Here is a 17748-nt window from a genome sequence, read left to right as displayed (position 1 = left end):
CCTCTGGCAGCTCCTCGAAAAGCTTGGCCTCGGTCTCCTCCGCCCCGAGCTGATAAGAAGCCTTCTTCTCAGCCTCGGCTGCTTCCCTGACTAGCTGAGCCTCTTCCTTGGCCCGCCGGGCCTCCTCCCTGGCTTTCTGTAACGCGGTCTTAAGATCCAACACGGTTTGCTTTTTAGTGGCAAGGTTGGTCTCAGTCACGAATAGTTTTTGGCGCTGGTCCTCGGCTTGACTCTCAGCGTTCTTCAAGCCAGCCTCGGCGCTCCGACGGTTTTTCTCAACTTCTTTGAGCTTCTTAGACAGCTTAAATTGCTCCTGCTTGAGAGACCCTAAAGACTTCTCCACCTCGGCATGAGAGAGAGCCTTAGCTTCAACCAACTTGCAGTTGTTGCGGCAATACTCCTCGGCCACGAACACTTGTTGAGTAATCTGCCCACAAAACAACAAAACGATATGTTAAAATGTGACAGGATCTAATAATTTTATCAAAGGTAAGATGAATCACTCTACCATTTCAAGGTCCCTCTTGATGGATAGGAAGAGCTCAGGCTATGAAAATCGCCTGTAAGCCTCCATGTCCCTGGGAAGGAGCACGGGCTGCTCTAGGGCCTCAGCTATATATCCTACTTGGCCCCTATTGTACTCTCGGACCGAGGCAGTATAGGGAATGGCAACCCCATCTACCTCGAGTTTCGGGCTCCAAGTACGCGGATTAACACGCACTTCAACTCGATCCCCATCTTCCCGACTTTCTACGGATGGAGCCCTTTTATCCCTCTGCTCCCGGGTTGTTTTTTGCTGTTTACCCCGGCGGGGGCCCACCTCACCTTCCTCAAGGGTTTCAACCGGCCTTTTCTTCTTCAGGTCCGGATTAACTTTTAGGCCGAGATCGGAAGGGAGCTGAGGAGCAACGGAAGGAAGAATAGGGGTCTAGGACTTGGAGGGCACCTTTGATGATTGACCTTTACCTTGGGAGGCCATCAACTCTCGTAGGCTTTTTCCTTTATTGGAAGCCATATTATCTACCTCCTTGTCTGAGGAGTCGTCCGAGCAGGCTATCACAAGTGGCACGCCGACCACTGAATTTCGGTCGTGCTCTCCCTCAGGATCTGAAAGCTCAATCAGAGGAGCTTTGGGGATATCTTCTTCAAAGTAGAACTCATCTATCTCCTCCTCTAGAGAAAGACGAGATGATTCAGTTTCTCCTTCAGCTTGTGCGGCAACTTCAAGATTGTCTGGTGGAGGCAGTTGCACAACTGGTGGAGGATTTTGAATGCCGGGTAAAACGACTGGCTTAAGATCGTTTCGGGCTAAAAACTTGGGCTTGGATACGTCAATCCTAGCCAACCTCAGACTACCAGCTCTTATGGCTTGGCCAACGTCTTGAAAGGCGCGGGAGAGGGGTTGGTAGCCCAAAATCAAATGAGTCGTGCGTAGTTGCCCATCCTCGTTAACGTAGATCTCTGACCTCAAAAGGTAGTTCAATGCCGGAACATTTACGTGGCTCAGCCGAGGAGCAACGTGTGCTTTATCTGCAAAATAGCCGAGGAGGAGACTGTGGTTAGGTCATAAAATTTTTGATTTTTAAGCAAAAGAGAATGAAGCTAAAGGGCTAAACCCCCTCCCTAAAGGATTGGCCCTAGAGGCGCCGCACCTGGATCTCCTGCCCGAGTTGGACAATGAAAACCATCGCTCCACTTTCCTGAGGTAATAAAGAAGTCATCCTTCATACCCTTATTAGATATGAGGAGGCAGGAGATTAGCCTAACGACCTCGGACCGAGATTTAAGATAATACCCCGCCTTCTCGAGATAGTGGCACTCGTACAGGTGAACTACATCATGCCATGTAAGGCCTAGGTCCATCCGCTCGTTCAGGACATCTATGCTGCCTAAGATCCTGAACATGTTTGGAGCGCATTGATACAATGTCAACCTATGGTTAAACAAGTAGTCCCGGGTAATCCTATGCATGGGAAGCGCCATTCCTCCTTCTATGAAAGCAATCATGGAAATGACGACTTGACCCACTTCTCTATCTGTTAACACTCTTTCTGGGGGACAGTACTCCAGAACCACCCCCTGTGGGATATGGTATTTGCCCTAAAAGCCTCCATGGCGGCTGGAGTATTTACTAGATACTTGAATCTACCCATCTAAGTCAAACCGAAGGGCCGAGAAAGAAAACCCAAGTGAAAATTGAGAGCCGAGGAGAAATTTGAAGTAACGAAGGGAGTAGAACTTACGGGTGTCCTTACAACAATCACCGAAATGCTTGGAAATCTCTTCAAGGAAGGATTCTTCGTAGAAATGGCTACATAAATTTAAAGGTTGGAAGTGTTCGTGAATCTCTGGGCGCTGGAGTTCTTTGGAGTTCTCTGGACTTCTTATATGCTAGTAAAAAAGGAAAAACAAGTCTCTTTAAGGCTTTACATAGCAAGGGGGAAAAAGGGAATCGCTCTCGCTCAAGAACTCTAGGAAGAATGTCAGCCATTAGATCTGCGCTTCGCTGTTACATAAGGGAGACATAAAGCCGCCTGGAGTAAATAGCCACGCCTCGTAAATTTTAGACCATCAAAAGTAACTGCCCCCACACGTGTGAACCAGGAACTAATTAATTTCATCCTTTGTAATTTCAAAACCCCGTTTTTCTCCTCGGAAGGAGATCAAAAACCGGAGTTTTGAAGGGCTATTGTGGGGACCGGCCCAAAATAACAGGTTGGGCCTTGGACCCGTCCAAGGACACCGGCCCATCCGAGGAGTCAATGTGACTCAAGCCATCCATATTCAAACGTCACTAGGAACAAAGACGACATGTCCAAGGAGATATTTCTCCTCGGATACTGAAAAACCGGAGCAAATGTACATCCCAGCCACTGAAACCCCTCTCCTAGATACGTGAACAGGAAAGAAACACGAAATATCTAAGTAAAAGCTGCCACCGCCACATTGAATGCACTACAGCTACTCTCCTGGCCGCATTAATGTGGAGAAGACCCCTGAACAGTACTACCTTGGCTACCGCAACTCACAAAGAACTGAGAGGGGTGTCTAATGGGACAGGTGCTCAGGTAAGGGTTTAGATGATCGACAAGTGTAAGGCCCAGATGATAAGAAAGGGCCTATATAATGTGTATAAGTCCCCGTAAGAGGGGCATGAAAAAAGGGAGAAAAGAAAAAGGAAAAAAGACTATTGCATGTAAAGAGGTCTTGCTGCATTACTTTGTATCCGAAAATTAGGTTTTATCCTTATCATTCTGGGAGATTTTGAAATGTAATGACTTTTTTTCTTGTTCATATATTCCCTCAAACCATGCAGTAATCCGTTTAACTTACTTAAGCCTAGTTCTTAAACCCATACTCTACAAGAATTCATTGTGTTGGACTTTTTGGACCAATACTTGAACAATAAGGACTGGGCCACCAAATTGTTCCCCTACAAGTTTTATTTCTTAATTTTAGAATCAAATATGAGACAATAGTATAAATATTCATCCAAGTGAGTTATTAAGTAAAAAAATCAAAAAGTCTAAAATAAATGAATTGTAAAAAAAAAAAATGCTTCATAATAATTTAAAAAAATAGACAATTTATATTTTATACCTAATAATATCCTTACAAAAATTTTTTAAGAGTTAATAAAATATAAAAATAACTATCAATAGTATTTAAATTATATATATAAGAATTATATTATGCATCTTATTGTATATCTTTAAGTATTTTCATGCATATGCATGGGTTTACAAGCTAGTTTATTATACACGGCTGTTGATAATGAGACATAATTAACTGCAGCAAGAAAGTTAATCCCATAAGGAATCAGATTCCACACAATAGAAGCATATATCTTAAGCATCGTTTACAAAACAATTAACAAACCCTTATAAATGGATCAATGGAATAAGACACCGTATATAATAATTATTTTTTCCTCAACAATCCTTATATAATAAGTCTAAAATTAATTTGAACATAGTTTACAAATCCATTGAAACCATTGCTCCATTATTCTTGACAAACTCCACATGTTTCCATTCAGTGTGCAGTTTCTCACTTGGTGATGCATTTCTTCTAAATCAAAGTGTCAAGCACACATGTGAGTCTCTCTCTCTCATAATCTAACATTTGAATATGCTTTTCCATTTTCCTTCTTTTAAATAAGTTGGTTGAATTCTCATAATGTATTAGGACCAGATATCTCTATTATGTGATTTTATGTTTTGTGTGGTCTTGCTCATGGGTGGACCATGGCCCTTGGTTATGGTTTTTCCTTTGTTAAAGGGAAGGAGCATCCACAGAAGTGGAGGTAAAAATTTAGCTTTTTAGCTCTACCAAAAGTTATTTTATCTATTTTACCTACACACATGTTGCAACAGTAAATCTATTTTAGCTTTCAATACAATAAAATAATATAAATATCACAATAAAATAGTATATCCTCTACAATAAAATAATATATCCCACTACCCAAAAAACATCCATAACCACAACCACAACCACCTCTACCATCAGCCACAACCACCACCACCACCACCACCACCATTCATCAACCATCAACAAACTCCATTCATCAACCATCAACAAAATCAAAACCCATTCATCAAAATAAAAATAAAACCCATCATCAACCATCAAATTAGCCAAAAGCCACCACGAAACCAAAGAAACCCAGCCACCATTCATCAACCATCAACAAAATTAAAACCCATTCATCAAAATAAAAATAGAACCCATCATCAACCATCAAATTAGCCAAAAGCCACCACAAAACCAAAGAAACCCAACCACCATTCATCAACCATTAACAAACCTCATTCATCAACCATCAACAAAATCAAAACTCATTCATCAAAATAAAAATAGAACCCATCAACATAAAACCCAGTCACGGCGACAACACTGTTTTGTCTATCATGACGACAAAATCAAAACCCAGCATCGACAATCATGGGTCTTGGAGAACGAAGAGTAGAGGAAAAATGAGATAACAAAGAGATAGGGGTAGAGAACAAAGAGATCAATCAACGTTGTTGGCGCTGGGCAAGGGCTTAGGTCGGTGGCGAGTGGAGGAATTGAAGCTTGCAATGGGAAGAAATGAAGAGTGTGGGGACCGACTGAGGGGAAAGAGGAGCAACGGGTAGAAATGGGGAAGGAGGAGAAAGAAAAAAAATTAAAATATTCCAACCATAGTGTGAATACAAAATAAAATAATATATATTTTTTTAACCTTTGAGCTACAGTGCATATCTATCTTTAGATGTGCACTGTAGCTGAGAAGCAAAAAAATTTGGTTATAGCTCTACTGCTGTAGCTCTACTTTTGTGATCAGCGGTGCTAAAAAAATAGCAATATAGCTATTTAGCACCACTGCTGTGAGTGTTCTAATGGTGTGAAAAGGAAATTGTGGGATTGACTATAGCTTTTCCCTTGCTTAAGGTAATTGGGCATTCCATCCCTTGCTTAACGGTCACACCACCATAATGCATAATGATTTTCAATTAGTTTTTACAATTTTGTTACTCTCTCTCTCTCTCTCTCTCTCTCTCTCTCTCTCTCTCTCTCTCTCTCTCTCTCTCTCTCTCTCTCTCTCTCTCTCTCTCTCTCTCAAAGTTATACCATTTACCAATAATATGTTTCTTCTCTCTCATAATTAGTGGGTCTCACTCTTTAATGGGACCCACCGATTATGAGGGAGAAAATAAATATCCGGTGCAAGTTATATTTTTCCCTCTCCCTCTCTCCATTTTTTTTGAATTTGAAAAAGATGATTTCATATTTAAACTTGTGGCTACAATGGTTTTATTTTATTTTATTTTTTTTTTATAGGGCCACAACTTGTGGCTACAATGTTGTCTCTGCAATAAGTTGAACATTTCGGGGATAAGTGAATATTATTGCCATAGCCATTAATGCCAATTGTCAAAAGTATATGACATTATGACTCAATTTAATGTAACTTTTATTTTTAATCTTTTGATAAGTATAGTTAACAATAACAAGTGCCGCCATTTATAAAGGAGAAGGTCCTGCATGGACAATTCCGCCAACAAAGCCACAAGTTTTAAGCAACTGTAGGTGTCTAGTCCCACGTATTTATAACAAAGAATGTCCAAAAACATATTACAGAATTTATCACACAATTTTTTAAAAATAACGTAATCATGAATATAATTGATAGGTTTCAAAAAAAAATTAATACAGGTCTAATTTATAAAAAATATAATTAAGTCTAAAATCCATATAACACTACTCTTCTACTACTGTTGATTAGATAGCATATGTTCAATTGATTGAAATCACATTTTATTTTATTTTTTAAACCTCACTTTTAATAGATATAATCTTTCAAAACAATTTATTTTGAAAAGGCTAAAATATGAAGCTATTCACGGATCCATTTTGAACCATGAGATCAAGACCTTTACTATTGTCAGTTGTCACTAGTGAATTTGGCATCACATAGTTTTTAGTAGCTTATTTCTTAAAGGTAAGACAAATTAAGATTAAAAAAATAGTTTATTTTTTATAAAAAAAAAATTCTAGTATTTGTTGCTTATTTAATAAAATGTGAGATTAAAAGTATAAGATTAGAAGTTATTCTTTATTTTCAAACTGTTTAAAACCTCACTTTTATAGTTGTAACTATACTTGGGCCAACTTTCACCAAAAAAAAAAAAAAAATTGGAGCATGAAATGCAATTAATTTTGTAACCAGAAATTTCATCCAAATACACTCTTACATTCTCTCTATGGGAGCATGGTTTTGCTTGCAATTGTTGTATCATCTTTTACCAAATAAATAAGTAAACAACATTGTGTTTTTTTAAAATAAGCTAATTTATTTCTTTTTTGTTTCATCTTTCAGCAAATAGAAAGGCTAATTGCAACCCGACTAATAAGGTATGCACTTTTGTTTTCTATATAATTATAAGCTGAGTGTTAATAAATCTTGGGTAAACTACGTATTTGGTCTTTATCTTTTATACCATATTTTTATTTAGTTTATAACTTTTCAATTGTGTCAATTTAATTCAAAAACTTTCTGTGTCATGTCAGTTTAGTCACTGTTGTTATCTCTTGAATGAAAATTGTTGACATTGTTAATTGCCAAACTAATTTTTTATTTTGGCCATTAGCCACATCAGCAATTTTCATTTAAGAAATAACAACAGAGACTAAATAGACACGGTACTGAACAGTTAGAGATCAAATTCACACAATTGAAAAGTTATGAACCAAATTAAAATATGGTGTAAAGAATAGGAACCAAATATATAATTTACTTAAAAAAAAACTTATAGCAAATTTCTTTTTGATAATAACTCATTAATATATATATATATATATATATATATATATATATATATATATCTCTCTCTTTCTTTCTCTTTAAGAAAGGGGCGCCACCAAACTGTACCTATAAAAGAAATAGTGGTTGGCTAAAGTCTATTGATACTCAAGCTATTAAAGACAGCCATCCTATTTTCACCAAATTTTACAAAAGAAATGTTAACTTGCAATTTATTTTACAAATTGTTGATGTGGAGAGTGATTATAGGCAAGTAAAAAAATAATGTCAGAAGTAAGCATATAAGAGGATTAGTAAGAAATTGTCATATCAACAATTTATAAAAATACTGTAAAATAGTTTGTAATTATAACATTACTCATCTTACAACTACATAAGTAGTAATACTTCAATAAATGTGTTGTACCTACAATAATAATATCATCAAAACTCCGGTAGTATACGTGGTATTGTTCTCATCATCACATGGTGTGAGGTTGATGAATTCACCAAAAACTCCTTTTTTTTATTTATTTAACAATATAAAAATCGTAACTAGGTAAAAGATTATTAAAATATAATAAATTACCATCAATTTGATTACAAAAGGCTTACAAATTAATTTGATGATCACATCTAATTATTTTATATTCTATACTTAAAATTTGATGCATGAGTTAATTTTATTTACTAAAATTAATAATATTTTTATCATCACTCAAACTTAATTAGATGTTTAGACTACCTCCCAAATTTTCTTGAACAACTTGCTTTTTGATGAGAAAATATATTTTTTTTTAAATTAACAAATTGTTAAGGGAGGAGGGCCACCAAACTTTACCATGGAGAGACTGGCTAAACCAATAATTAAAGTTACTTAAAACAGCCAAACTATTCCTACCGAATCTCACAGTAGATTAAGACTTCGCTTTGCAATTAGGTGTATAGACTGACTATATATCTTCCAAATTATACTTTTTGGATTAATAGGAATTGGCTAATTAATGCCTATGATTAATCAAGCAGCCAACCTGTCATCTAGTGATCTAGTTAGACTAGATTTTGGCAGTCTATCTGGTTAGGCATGATTCATTAGTATGAAGTTATTGATTTTGAAAATAAACTATTCTTGTTTGGTAATTTTTTTAAAAAAATAAAAATAAATCTATATAGTATATATAAAATGAAAACGTTTGGTTTTATTTTTTTATTTATTTAATTTATATCTTCTAATCTTGACATATAATCTTTTGAAAGCTCAAGCTCTCGCACTCACATACGCGCGCGCGCGCGCGCGCACACACACACACACACATATATATATATATATAATTTGGTTTTTAGAGTTCAAAATAATGCTAAAATCTATTAATTTAAACTCATTAGTACTCACAATATTTTTGGACAAAGCAACCCAACGCTCAACCAATTCATATTAAATTTAATTTAATTTAGTCTTCAATAAACAAAATCTAAGTAAAGCCTTAAAAAATAAAACTCTAAGTAAATTAGACAAGTTTTTTTTTATTATAAATTCTTTAAACTTGAGCTTTTATTTATGAATACTTATTATTTGAACATTTATCTTATATACATAATTTTTATTGAACAATCTTGTGCATTGCACAGATTAACAACTAGTGTGTGTGCTCAGGTTAACAATTAACTATATACTATATGATAAAAGTAGTCCTAAATGTTATAGATGTTATGGTTATGTCAAATGGTTATAATCTATTTACGCCAATAGGCTATCATTTATTAAATACTTTAATAAATTACATAATTATCCTATGTTTTAAAACTTTTGCATGATTAATTTCACATTAAACCTCAAATGTTAAAAAGCTTTTAATTAAGCTAGAACTCTTTAAATTGTTTCAATTTACACCTTCAATGAGTCGCTATCAACTAAAAGTAATGGAAATTCACACTCTGGCGAAAATATATCAAAAACGCACACAAATTTTTTTTCTTATTATGTGAAATTAAGAGATCTCTAGGGTACAATATTTATGGGAATTATGAAATTATATTGTTATCAAAATATTACAAACAAAATAATATTATATATGCTAATGTTCCAATAATCTCATATCATATTCTATAAAATAAAAATTGTATTGTGGACATTATGATTGTGTCAAGTTGATGCATTATTTTTTTTTCTTATTTTCCTCTCTCATTTTGTCTTATTATGACATGTGATGCTTCATCGATATATTAAAATAATTAACATAATTACCCTAAGTAAAACTATATTACCATTGTTTAAAAAAAGTTTAAACACACCATTGCAATTAAAATTCTACTACACGTAAAAGAATTCTAAAGGACTTCTAAGTATTATACTCAAAAAAATATTCCATATTTAGTGGAGAACCATATGTAATAAAACTCATTTGAATTATCAATGTGTTTGGTGACCTAGTGGAAGGGACTTTGTGCCAACAAGACTTCCTCATGCGAAACATCTTGAGTTTGAGTCATCCTTCCCCCACTAGCAACATGTTGATGCTCCTCATAATTTCATCATTAATGAAGTCTTAGCCCGAGAGTAGTTAGACGCTACTATAAAAACATCAAGGTAAAGAAGCCACAAGAACCTACAAAACCGAAGAGTAGCGCCTAAACTCCTACATTCATCAGTCACATAACCAAACAGAGTGTTGCATCTCCTCGAATCAATTAAAGCCTTGATCACCCGTGAGTAGTCTTCCTCTAATTCTACACCGAGCAAGCTTAGTTCCTTAGCAAACAAAAGCACACGACGTGCTGCCAAGGCCTCTGCCAACTCCACGGACTGAACCAGAGGTAATTTCTGGCTTAATGCAGCGATAATTTGACCAATGTGATCACGAAACACCACTCCAATACCAGCACAACCCGAAGATGTTCAACTTTCTAAACTTTTTTTAAAATTTTTTTATATAACCATTTGAATAGCACTAGAATTGAAGTAAAACTTGTTTTACCCAAACTCAAGTGTTAACTAACTGCATATGTCTTTTGTACCTACATATGCACTCATTGACACAGTCTCCACTCTCTGCCTCACACAGCACTCAATTGGTGCGCCTCTTTCGCCAGGATGACTCAGATTCCCCCACAAACTAAAACGTTTTCAAACTGCTTCACTTCCATGTCATCTTCATCTTCATCTTCTTTGTCTCTCAAATTATTCAGAGCCTCTACTATGTATTTCTTTCTTCTCTAAGGACCAACGTCAATCCACCTCTGCTAATCAATGGAAATGGCTTCTCTTCCCTGTTTCCATTCCATTTCTTGCTGAATTACTCGAAGTTTTCAAATTTCCCATCTGGGTTTTTGTGCTTGGATTGTATTTGTTTGGACTTTACTCAATTGGGTTACACATGGCTTCTTCAAAGATAGCTTCTTTTCTTGTAGCCATGTTGCTCTGCTTGACTGCTTCCATTCCATCATGCTGAATCTTATCTGGGTCTAATTCTATTTTGGACTCTTAGATTGTAGTTTCTCACTAAACTGATTATCAGAATTTTTATCAGGGTCTTCTTGGTTCTTTTTGTTTGTAAGAGTGTGTGAATTCTTGGTGCCTTCAATGGTGGCTTCTGATTTAGCCTCTCCTCTCCGTACGTGGCTTGTGGCTGCCTGCATGTCTGTTTCCTTTGAGAAAGACCACACTCAAAGGAGACTGAGTCAATGGACCAAGAGAAAGAAGTCTGTGTCAAAAAACATTAATCGTGGTGGTGCTTATTTTGTGAGTAATAAGCTTACAGACGGTTCTGGAATTCAAACCCTGATAAGTTCCTGTCTCACTTTCGAGTCTTGCAATGAGTTTAACAATTCGAAAGGGCAGTTCACATTATTAGCATCTCCGACTGCCTGGACTAGAAAGCAAAGGAACATGAATCGTCCTGCTGCACACTCTGGTAATTGAATGTGTGTCTATGTTAATCAAAAGTGAATTTATGATTTGGTGGCTTCTGGTTTCTATGCATGTTTTGTAGTTTGAACTTGAGAGATGCCTGTAGCTTTGAATGATAGGATTATTATTATTTTTTTTTTTTAATTTTTTTGATAAGTAGCTTTGGATGATGGGATTATTATTATTATTTTATTTTTTGATATGTAGCTTTGGATGATGGGTTATTCTTATTTCTGCTCAGCTTTACCAACTTAAACAATTTAGTTAGATTTTTGCAGCAGCCTATATTTGTCTAAAATACTTCACTGATGTTTTGTGAGGAAAGGATCCATTCATTTCACGGTTCAAATTAAATATTACAAATCCAAAGGTATATTTGTACATCATTTAAAATTTAACCGTGAAATGAACTCTTTCCATTTCACTTGAAATGGAGAAGATCCAATTCCGTTTTGTGATGCGTATTGCAATATGTATGTGGGGTAGCATACTTGTGTTTGTGCACAATTGTCTGTGTATGTGAGGAGATGCGTCTCTGAAGTTCTTGGAATGTTTTTAATTTTTCCCCTCTCTGTATTGTTTGTGGAACCTCGGAGGGACAGGAAAGCTAACATTTATGGATTTATTATTTTGGTTGTGTAGATACCCAAATGTGAGGCTTTATATCTAACACAAATGCAAGCTCAGAATTTTACATAATTCATTGACTTTAAGGTTCATGATAATACTGTAGGATGTTTTAATTGACTGGATAATGGAAGCAAAGTCTTTAAGCTCCTCACTTTTGTTTTTGTGCGCATGACACAATGAACTAACCTGGATTCGTAATGTTGCTACCTTCAACTTGCTGGGTTATGGTAAAAAGTTTTGAATGTTTCTAATATATGCTGTTGATGGTAGGTGCTGTTAGTAATGTTTACCAAACTTCAAGCTTAGAGACTCTTTTATTACGGTTTCAGGCAATACTGTGGTTGTGAGACCAGCAGATGGGGTCACAACAAAGAAGAAACAGCTTACAAAGCAGCGACGTGTTGTCGTGACAGGGATGGGTGTGGTAACCCCAATTGGTGACGATACAGATGTCTTCTACAATAATCTCCTTGAAGGTGTTAGTGGCATAAGTGAGATAGAGGCTTTTGACTGTGCTCAGTTTCCAACGGTAAATCTTCGTTGGCTCAGTTCCATGGTAGTAAATGGTTGCCTCTAGATGTTGACTCCAGTTATCTTTCTAACAGAAAATTGCTGGTGAAATCAAGTCTTTCTCCACAGATGGATGGGTCTCACCCAAGCTTTCCAAGAGGGCAGACAAATTCACACTTTACTTGCTTACTGCTGGCAAGAAAGCATTGGCAGATGCTGGGATTACAGAAGAGGTCATTGGAAAGTTAGACAAACGTAGATGTGGTGTTGTAATTGGCTCTGCACTAGGAGGAATGGCAGTAAGGATAAGCTTAGATTATTTTTCATATGAAATTGACTGTAGTCTGTAGTTGCTTCAAGATTTTTTTTTTTTTTTTTTTTTTTTTTTTTTGAGAAATTGCTTCAAGATTTCAAATTTATCCAAAACCCATAATTTTTTTTATCAGCTTTTTCTTCTACTGCTTGTATTTTTATGAGATATTTTAATCAGATTTTTCAGGATGCTATAGAAGCAATTAGGGTTTCATACAAGAAAATGAATCCGTTCTGTATACCTTTTACAACAACCAATAGTGGTTCTGCTTTACTAGCAATGGATTTGGTAAGTTTGATGCCAATGTTGATAGAAATTTTGGACGAGTCAACATCATATGTTGCTGCTGCAACCTTCTAGCTATTTCTAAGTTTGCAAATTGCAGGGATGGATGGGCCCAAACTACTCAATTTCTTCAGCTTGTGCAACAAGTAACTTTTGTATACTGAACGCAGCACACCATATTATCACCGGTGAAAGTGTAAGTGCAAGCTTTAGTCTCATTAAATGGATTTTGCAATAGGATCCTACATTGTTTTGGGAGCTTGTTTGAGAGAATAACACAAATGAATTTTAGTGTTTCCAAAGTAACTCTCATCAAGAAGCACTATTTTGATTTGAACATTTAGAAGTAATGGTGGCCTTGATCATTTTTCTTTGTTCTTTGGAATAAGTTTATCTAATTCTGAAATGAAATTAGGCCAAATTCTGTTATCTGATTTGTGAAAATTTACAGGACGTTATGCTTTGTGGTGGATCTGATGCAGCAGTTCTTCCAATAGGTACAATACATACCTTTCTCATTCTGGATTTGATTTGAATATTATGTTCTCTACATTGTGAATTACTACCTCAGGCTTGGGAGGTTTCATGGCATGCGGATCTCTTTCTCAAAGGAATGGTGAACCTACCAAAGCTTCACGCCCCTGGGATATTGTATTGCATCCAACTCTATCTTCTACATGGTTACAATTATGCTTTTCATATTACAAAATCAGTTTCATGAGCTCTGGTTCCGAATGTGAATTAGACAGCTCATTGTTGATAGATTTTGTTCATTGTAGCAGTATATAATATACTTATCTGAAAATAGGTAGGTATTATACATAATATGTTGAACTGGAAACAGTAACTGTAATATATCATTTAAAGATATATAAGTTATTTACTTATCATAATGTAAAAGTCCAAAAGAGTGATTTTAGAAAAATAAATAAATAAGTAAAAAGAAAATATCCCATCTATTTGCTGAATTGGTTTGAACTATTCTGTGTCACATTACCATCAACTCCAATATAGAATTCTAGATTTCACCCATATCTTCACCTACTTGTAAGTCATGACTTGAGATATAACTTTGCACATGAACAGAATAGGGATGGGTTTGTTATTGGAGATGGAGCTGGGGTATTGCTCTTAGAAGACCTAGAACATGCTAAGGTATATCCGTAAAATTAATTTCTCTAGTTTCCCCAAACGCTCTTGATATTTATATGTTTAGTTTAGTAGTTTAAACTCTTTTATTTTTCCTTTTTGGGTTACTTTTCTAATTTCTTATATGACAGAGAAGAGGTGCAAAAATATATGCAGAGTTTCTAGGTGGAAGCTACACTTCTGATGCCTATCACTTGACTGAGCATCATCCTGATGGTAGGTAGTCAAGTCATTCAGATTACTTTGATCATGCTGGTACTTGTGTATTAGCCTCATCTTTTCCTTTTGACTGTTTCTATATATTTTCCCCTCTCCTGTAGTTTTTTGCTGTCAAATAAGCTATCCATCAAAATTAAATACAACTATTCTTCTATGAGACATGGCAAGCAATATGTATTTTGGCACCTTGTAGTTGCAGAGTGCATTTGATCTAGATGAAGTTCTTAACTTATTTTTGCCCAAAATCAGGTAGAGGCCTTGCTCTTTGTATAGAGAAGGCCTTAGCCCAATCTGGGGTAGCTAAAGAAGATGTAAATTATGTAAATGCATATGGTAGTTCAACACCAAGAGGTGATCTGAAAGAATACCGGACCCTTATCCATTGTTTTGGCAAGAATCCAGAGGTATATTGAAGGCAATTTATCTAGTTCTTATTATCAAATTTACAATATGACATTACTTAGTTTAAGTTCTAATTCTTGCAGCTAAGAGTGAACTCCACAAAATCCATGACTGGTCACCTACTAGGTGCCTCAGGTGCTGTGGAAGCTGTTGCAACAGTTAAGGTAATTAGTTTCTGCTTTGTTTCTTGCACATTGCTAAGGTAATTAGTTTCTGCTTTGTTTCTTGCACATTGCTGACAAACACTCATATGAGATTTGAAAAGATAGAGGCCAATCCAAATCTTTTAGATGGCTTTGGCCTTACAGTCATTAACTGTAGTCTATATCAGAGAGCCCATGTGGCTTGAGGTGCTTGCACCGATTAGAGGGTTGTACTGAAGAGGAAGTTCCATGTTTCTTCCCTTTTTTGTTCTTCTTTTTTTTAGTTATTTTTTTATTATTTTTGCTTAGATTATTGATGAGATATTGATCTCACTGTTTTGTTATTTTCTCCTTCCAAAAAAGAGAATTTTTTTTTGAAACATTTAGGGCATATCTAGTAAGAGTATTTAAATATAGTTTTTTGTTTTGCAATTCATAAAATGGTGGGTCCCACACTTGAATCTATTGTTTAGCCTTTTTTTTTTTTTTTTGAGGGGAGAATCTATTGTTTAGCTAATTTTCTCTAAATACAGTTTTTAGAAAATTGTATACTTTTTTCCTTGTTCAGAATAGAATTTCGAAAACGAGATATTTTCTAGATACAGAAAATGTTTTTAATAGTATAGTTGTAAACAAATTGAAAACAATGAACCCCACATATTTTTCCAAACTCTTCTATCTCTTAAATTAAGGAGCTTATCTTTGTCACAAAAGAATTCTCACACTTCAAATTTGAAACTTATCATCATAAAAAATAAAAATAAAAAATAAAAAATGTACATGAGCTTTATTCCCTTATCATTATTCAGGAAAAAAAAAAGTAATTTATAGATTTTATACGTTACTTTTTGTAAAAGTTTTTATAAAAAATATCAAAAATAGAAATGGTCACCCAAACAATTTTTCTTTTTTGTTTTTAGTATTTTGAAAATTTTTCTTAAAAGTTGGAGCCAAACACTTATGATATAAAAATTATTATCTGAAAACTAGTTTCAATTTTAATTTTTTGAAAATTTTTTTCAAACTATTTTGAAAACAAAAACAAAATGCCTCCTACCAAATGGGCCCTTCGCTTTTGAAACTTATAGTTTAGGGGTGTAACAAATTAAAAACTTATAGTATCTACAGTAACAAATTAAACCTTAAAAAAAATAAATAAATAAATAAACCATATAGTTTCAAAAGTAACAAATTAAATCATAGGATTGCAAAAAATAATTAATTAAACTTCAGCCCGTACAAGTGAAGTGACATTGTATTGGAGGTTTAATATTGGTTGGTGGTTTAGTTAGTGACTTTTTCGAATCTTAGGGTTTAATTTGTCACTTTTTACTATTAAAAAATGCCACTTTTTGAAAATTTAGGGTTTACTTTGTTACACCCCTAAATTATAGGGTTTAAAATGTAATTTCCTAAACACATTTCCTCCTTGATAGACATTGATGCACTAATTCATAATTTGATTGGATTCCTTTCTATTCATCATTATTGTCCCTAAAGTGAGATTTAACTTTCAAATGTAGGCAATACAAACAGGATGGGTGCATCCAAACATCAATCTCGAAAATCCTGATGAAGGCATGGTATGCTTCTATAATATGGTTTCTTATCAAATCTAATCAGCAAATAGTCTATCATTTTAACAAATTATTTCTAAGCATTTTATCAATCCACCAACACCATTTAAGATAACATTACGCTTGAAAGGATACTAGAAAGGCATTTGCTTTTAGAAGCTTGAATTTGTGCTAACTTGGTTTTATGCTATATGAATTTGAATAAGGACATGAATGTGCTTGTCGGCATCAAGAAGGAACCTTTGGACATAAAGGTAGCACTATCTAACTCATTTGGCTTTGGGGGACACAATTCATCCATCTTGTTTGCACCTTACAAGTGCATCTGATGTGTCAACTCAACCTGAAACTATTACAGGGTTGAACAAAATTAGATTTATTGCAGCTTGTATTGATATTTTTCGATTTGGTAATAAATCCATTCTATGATTGTACATATTCTAATCAAATCTAGTGGACTAAAATTGGATGACCATCTAATTGATTACTAGTTATTGATTAATGATAATGTTTCTATTACTTCTTTTCATACAAATGGGGGGTGGGGTATTCACATCTTTTGATGGGGGAAAAAGAGTCATTTTGTAGTGCTTCAAATTCTATGATTGTACAAATAATAGTCAAACAACAATTACGGTACAGTATGGACAACTAAATCAAAAGCTAGTGAGGAACCTTTTGTATGTAATGGATACTTATCTACACCAACAGGGAAATACAAGCAATACACATCTCGTGATCTATGCAATTATTGCCAGGGCAATCTCATAAGCACTCCTCTCAACCCCATATCTTATGCATTCGGCACATGCATTTCTCTTATAAGACTTTCATCAGAGCTTACTACTAATATTACTTTTATTATATGCCAATCATAGCAAGTCATGTTAACAGCTGTGAAAATGTTGTCCCTCAGATTTATTTTTGTTAATATTCATATTTTGTCATTCATAAAATAGATAAACTTTAAGCAAGTACAGGCATTGCATACGGACATAAGACAGATATACATGCACATATTTATATCATGTCGCACTCGTAATAGTAGACAAGATGACTTAGAGATGATATGCTTATTTTTAATTTATCTTTTTTATTAAAAAAAAAACTATTATTTTGTGCAGTGGCGAAGCCACTTGATGACCAAGGGGGGCCTAGGCCCCCCCAAAATTTTTGAAAAAAATAATTTTTTTTTTTTTTTGAAAATATCCTAAAAATATTGTAAATTTTTAAATAACCTTATCATTTTGGCTCCTCATACTTGATAATATACATATATTTAAGAAAGTCTAAAAATAAACTTAATTTTCATTTAAATAAAATAC

General features: G+C 34.8%; 1 protein-coding gene across 1 annotated transcript; it reads left to right on the top strand.

Moving 5' to 3' along the window:
* Positions 1-9764: 9764 nt before the first annotated feature.
* On the top strand, positions 9765-16948 carry LOC115989213 (3-oxoacyl-[acyl-carrier-protein] synthase II, chloroplastic-like). The gene is made up of 13 exons (XM_031112882.1): positions 9765-11199; positions 12155-12354; positions 12431-12634; positions 12826-12936; positions 13034-13129; positions 13385-13430; positions 13505-13584; positions 14020-14088; positions 14214-14298; positions 14551-14705; positions 14787-14867; positions 16370-16429; positions 16630-16948. Exons 1-13 carry the CDS (start codon positions 10869-10871, stop codon positions 16750-16752), a joined length of 1641 nt encoding a protein of 546 aa, XP_030968742.1. The 5' UTR covers positions 9765-10868; the 3' UTR covers positions 16753-16948.
* Positions 16949-17748: the final 800 nt, after the last annotated feature.

This window comes from Quercus lobata, chromosome 5 (genome assembly GCF_001633185.2).
Source record: "Quercus lobata isolate SW786 chromosome 5, ValleyOak3.0 Primary Assembly, whole genome shotgun sequence".
Taxonomy (NCBI): domain Eukaryota; kingdom Viridiplantae; phylum Streptophyta; class Magnoliopsida; order Fagales; family Fagaceae; genus Quercus; species Quercus lobata.
Note: the sequence above shows the minus strand (reverse complement) of the source record. Positions and strands in the feature narration are given on the sequence as shown.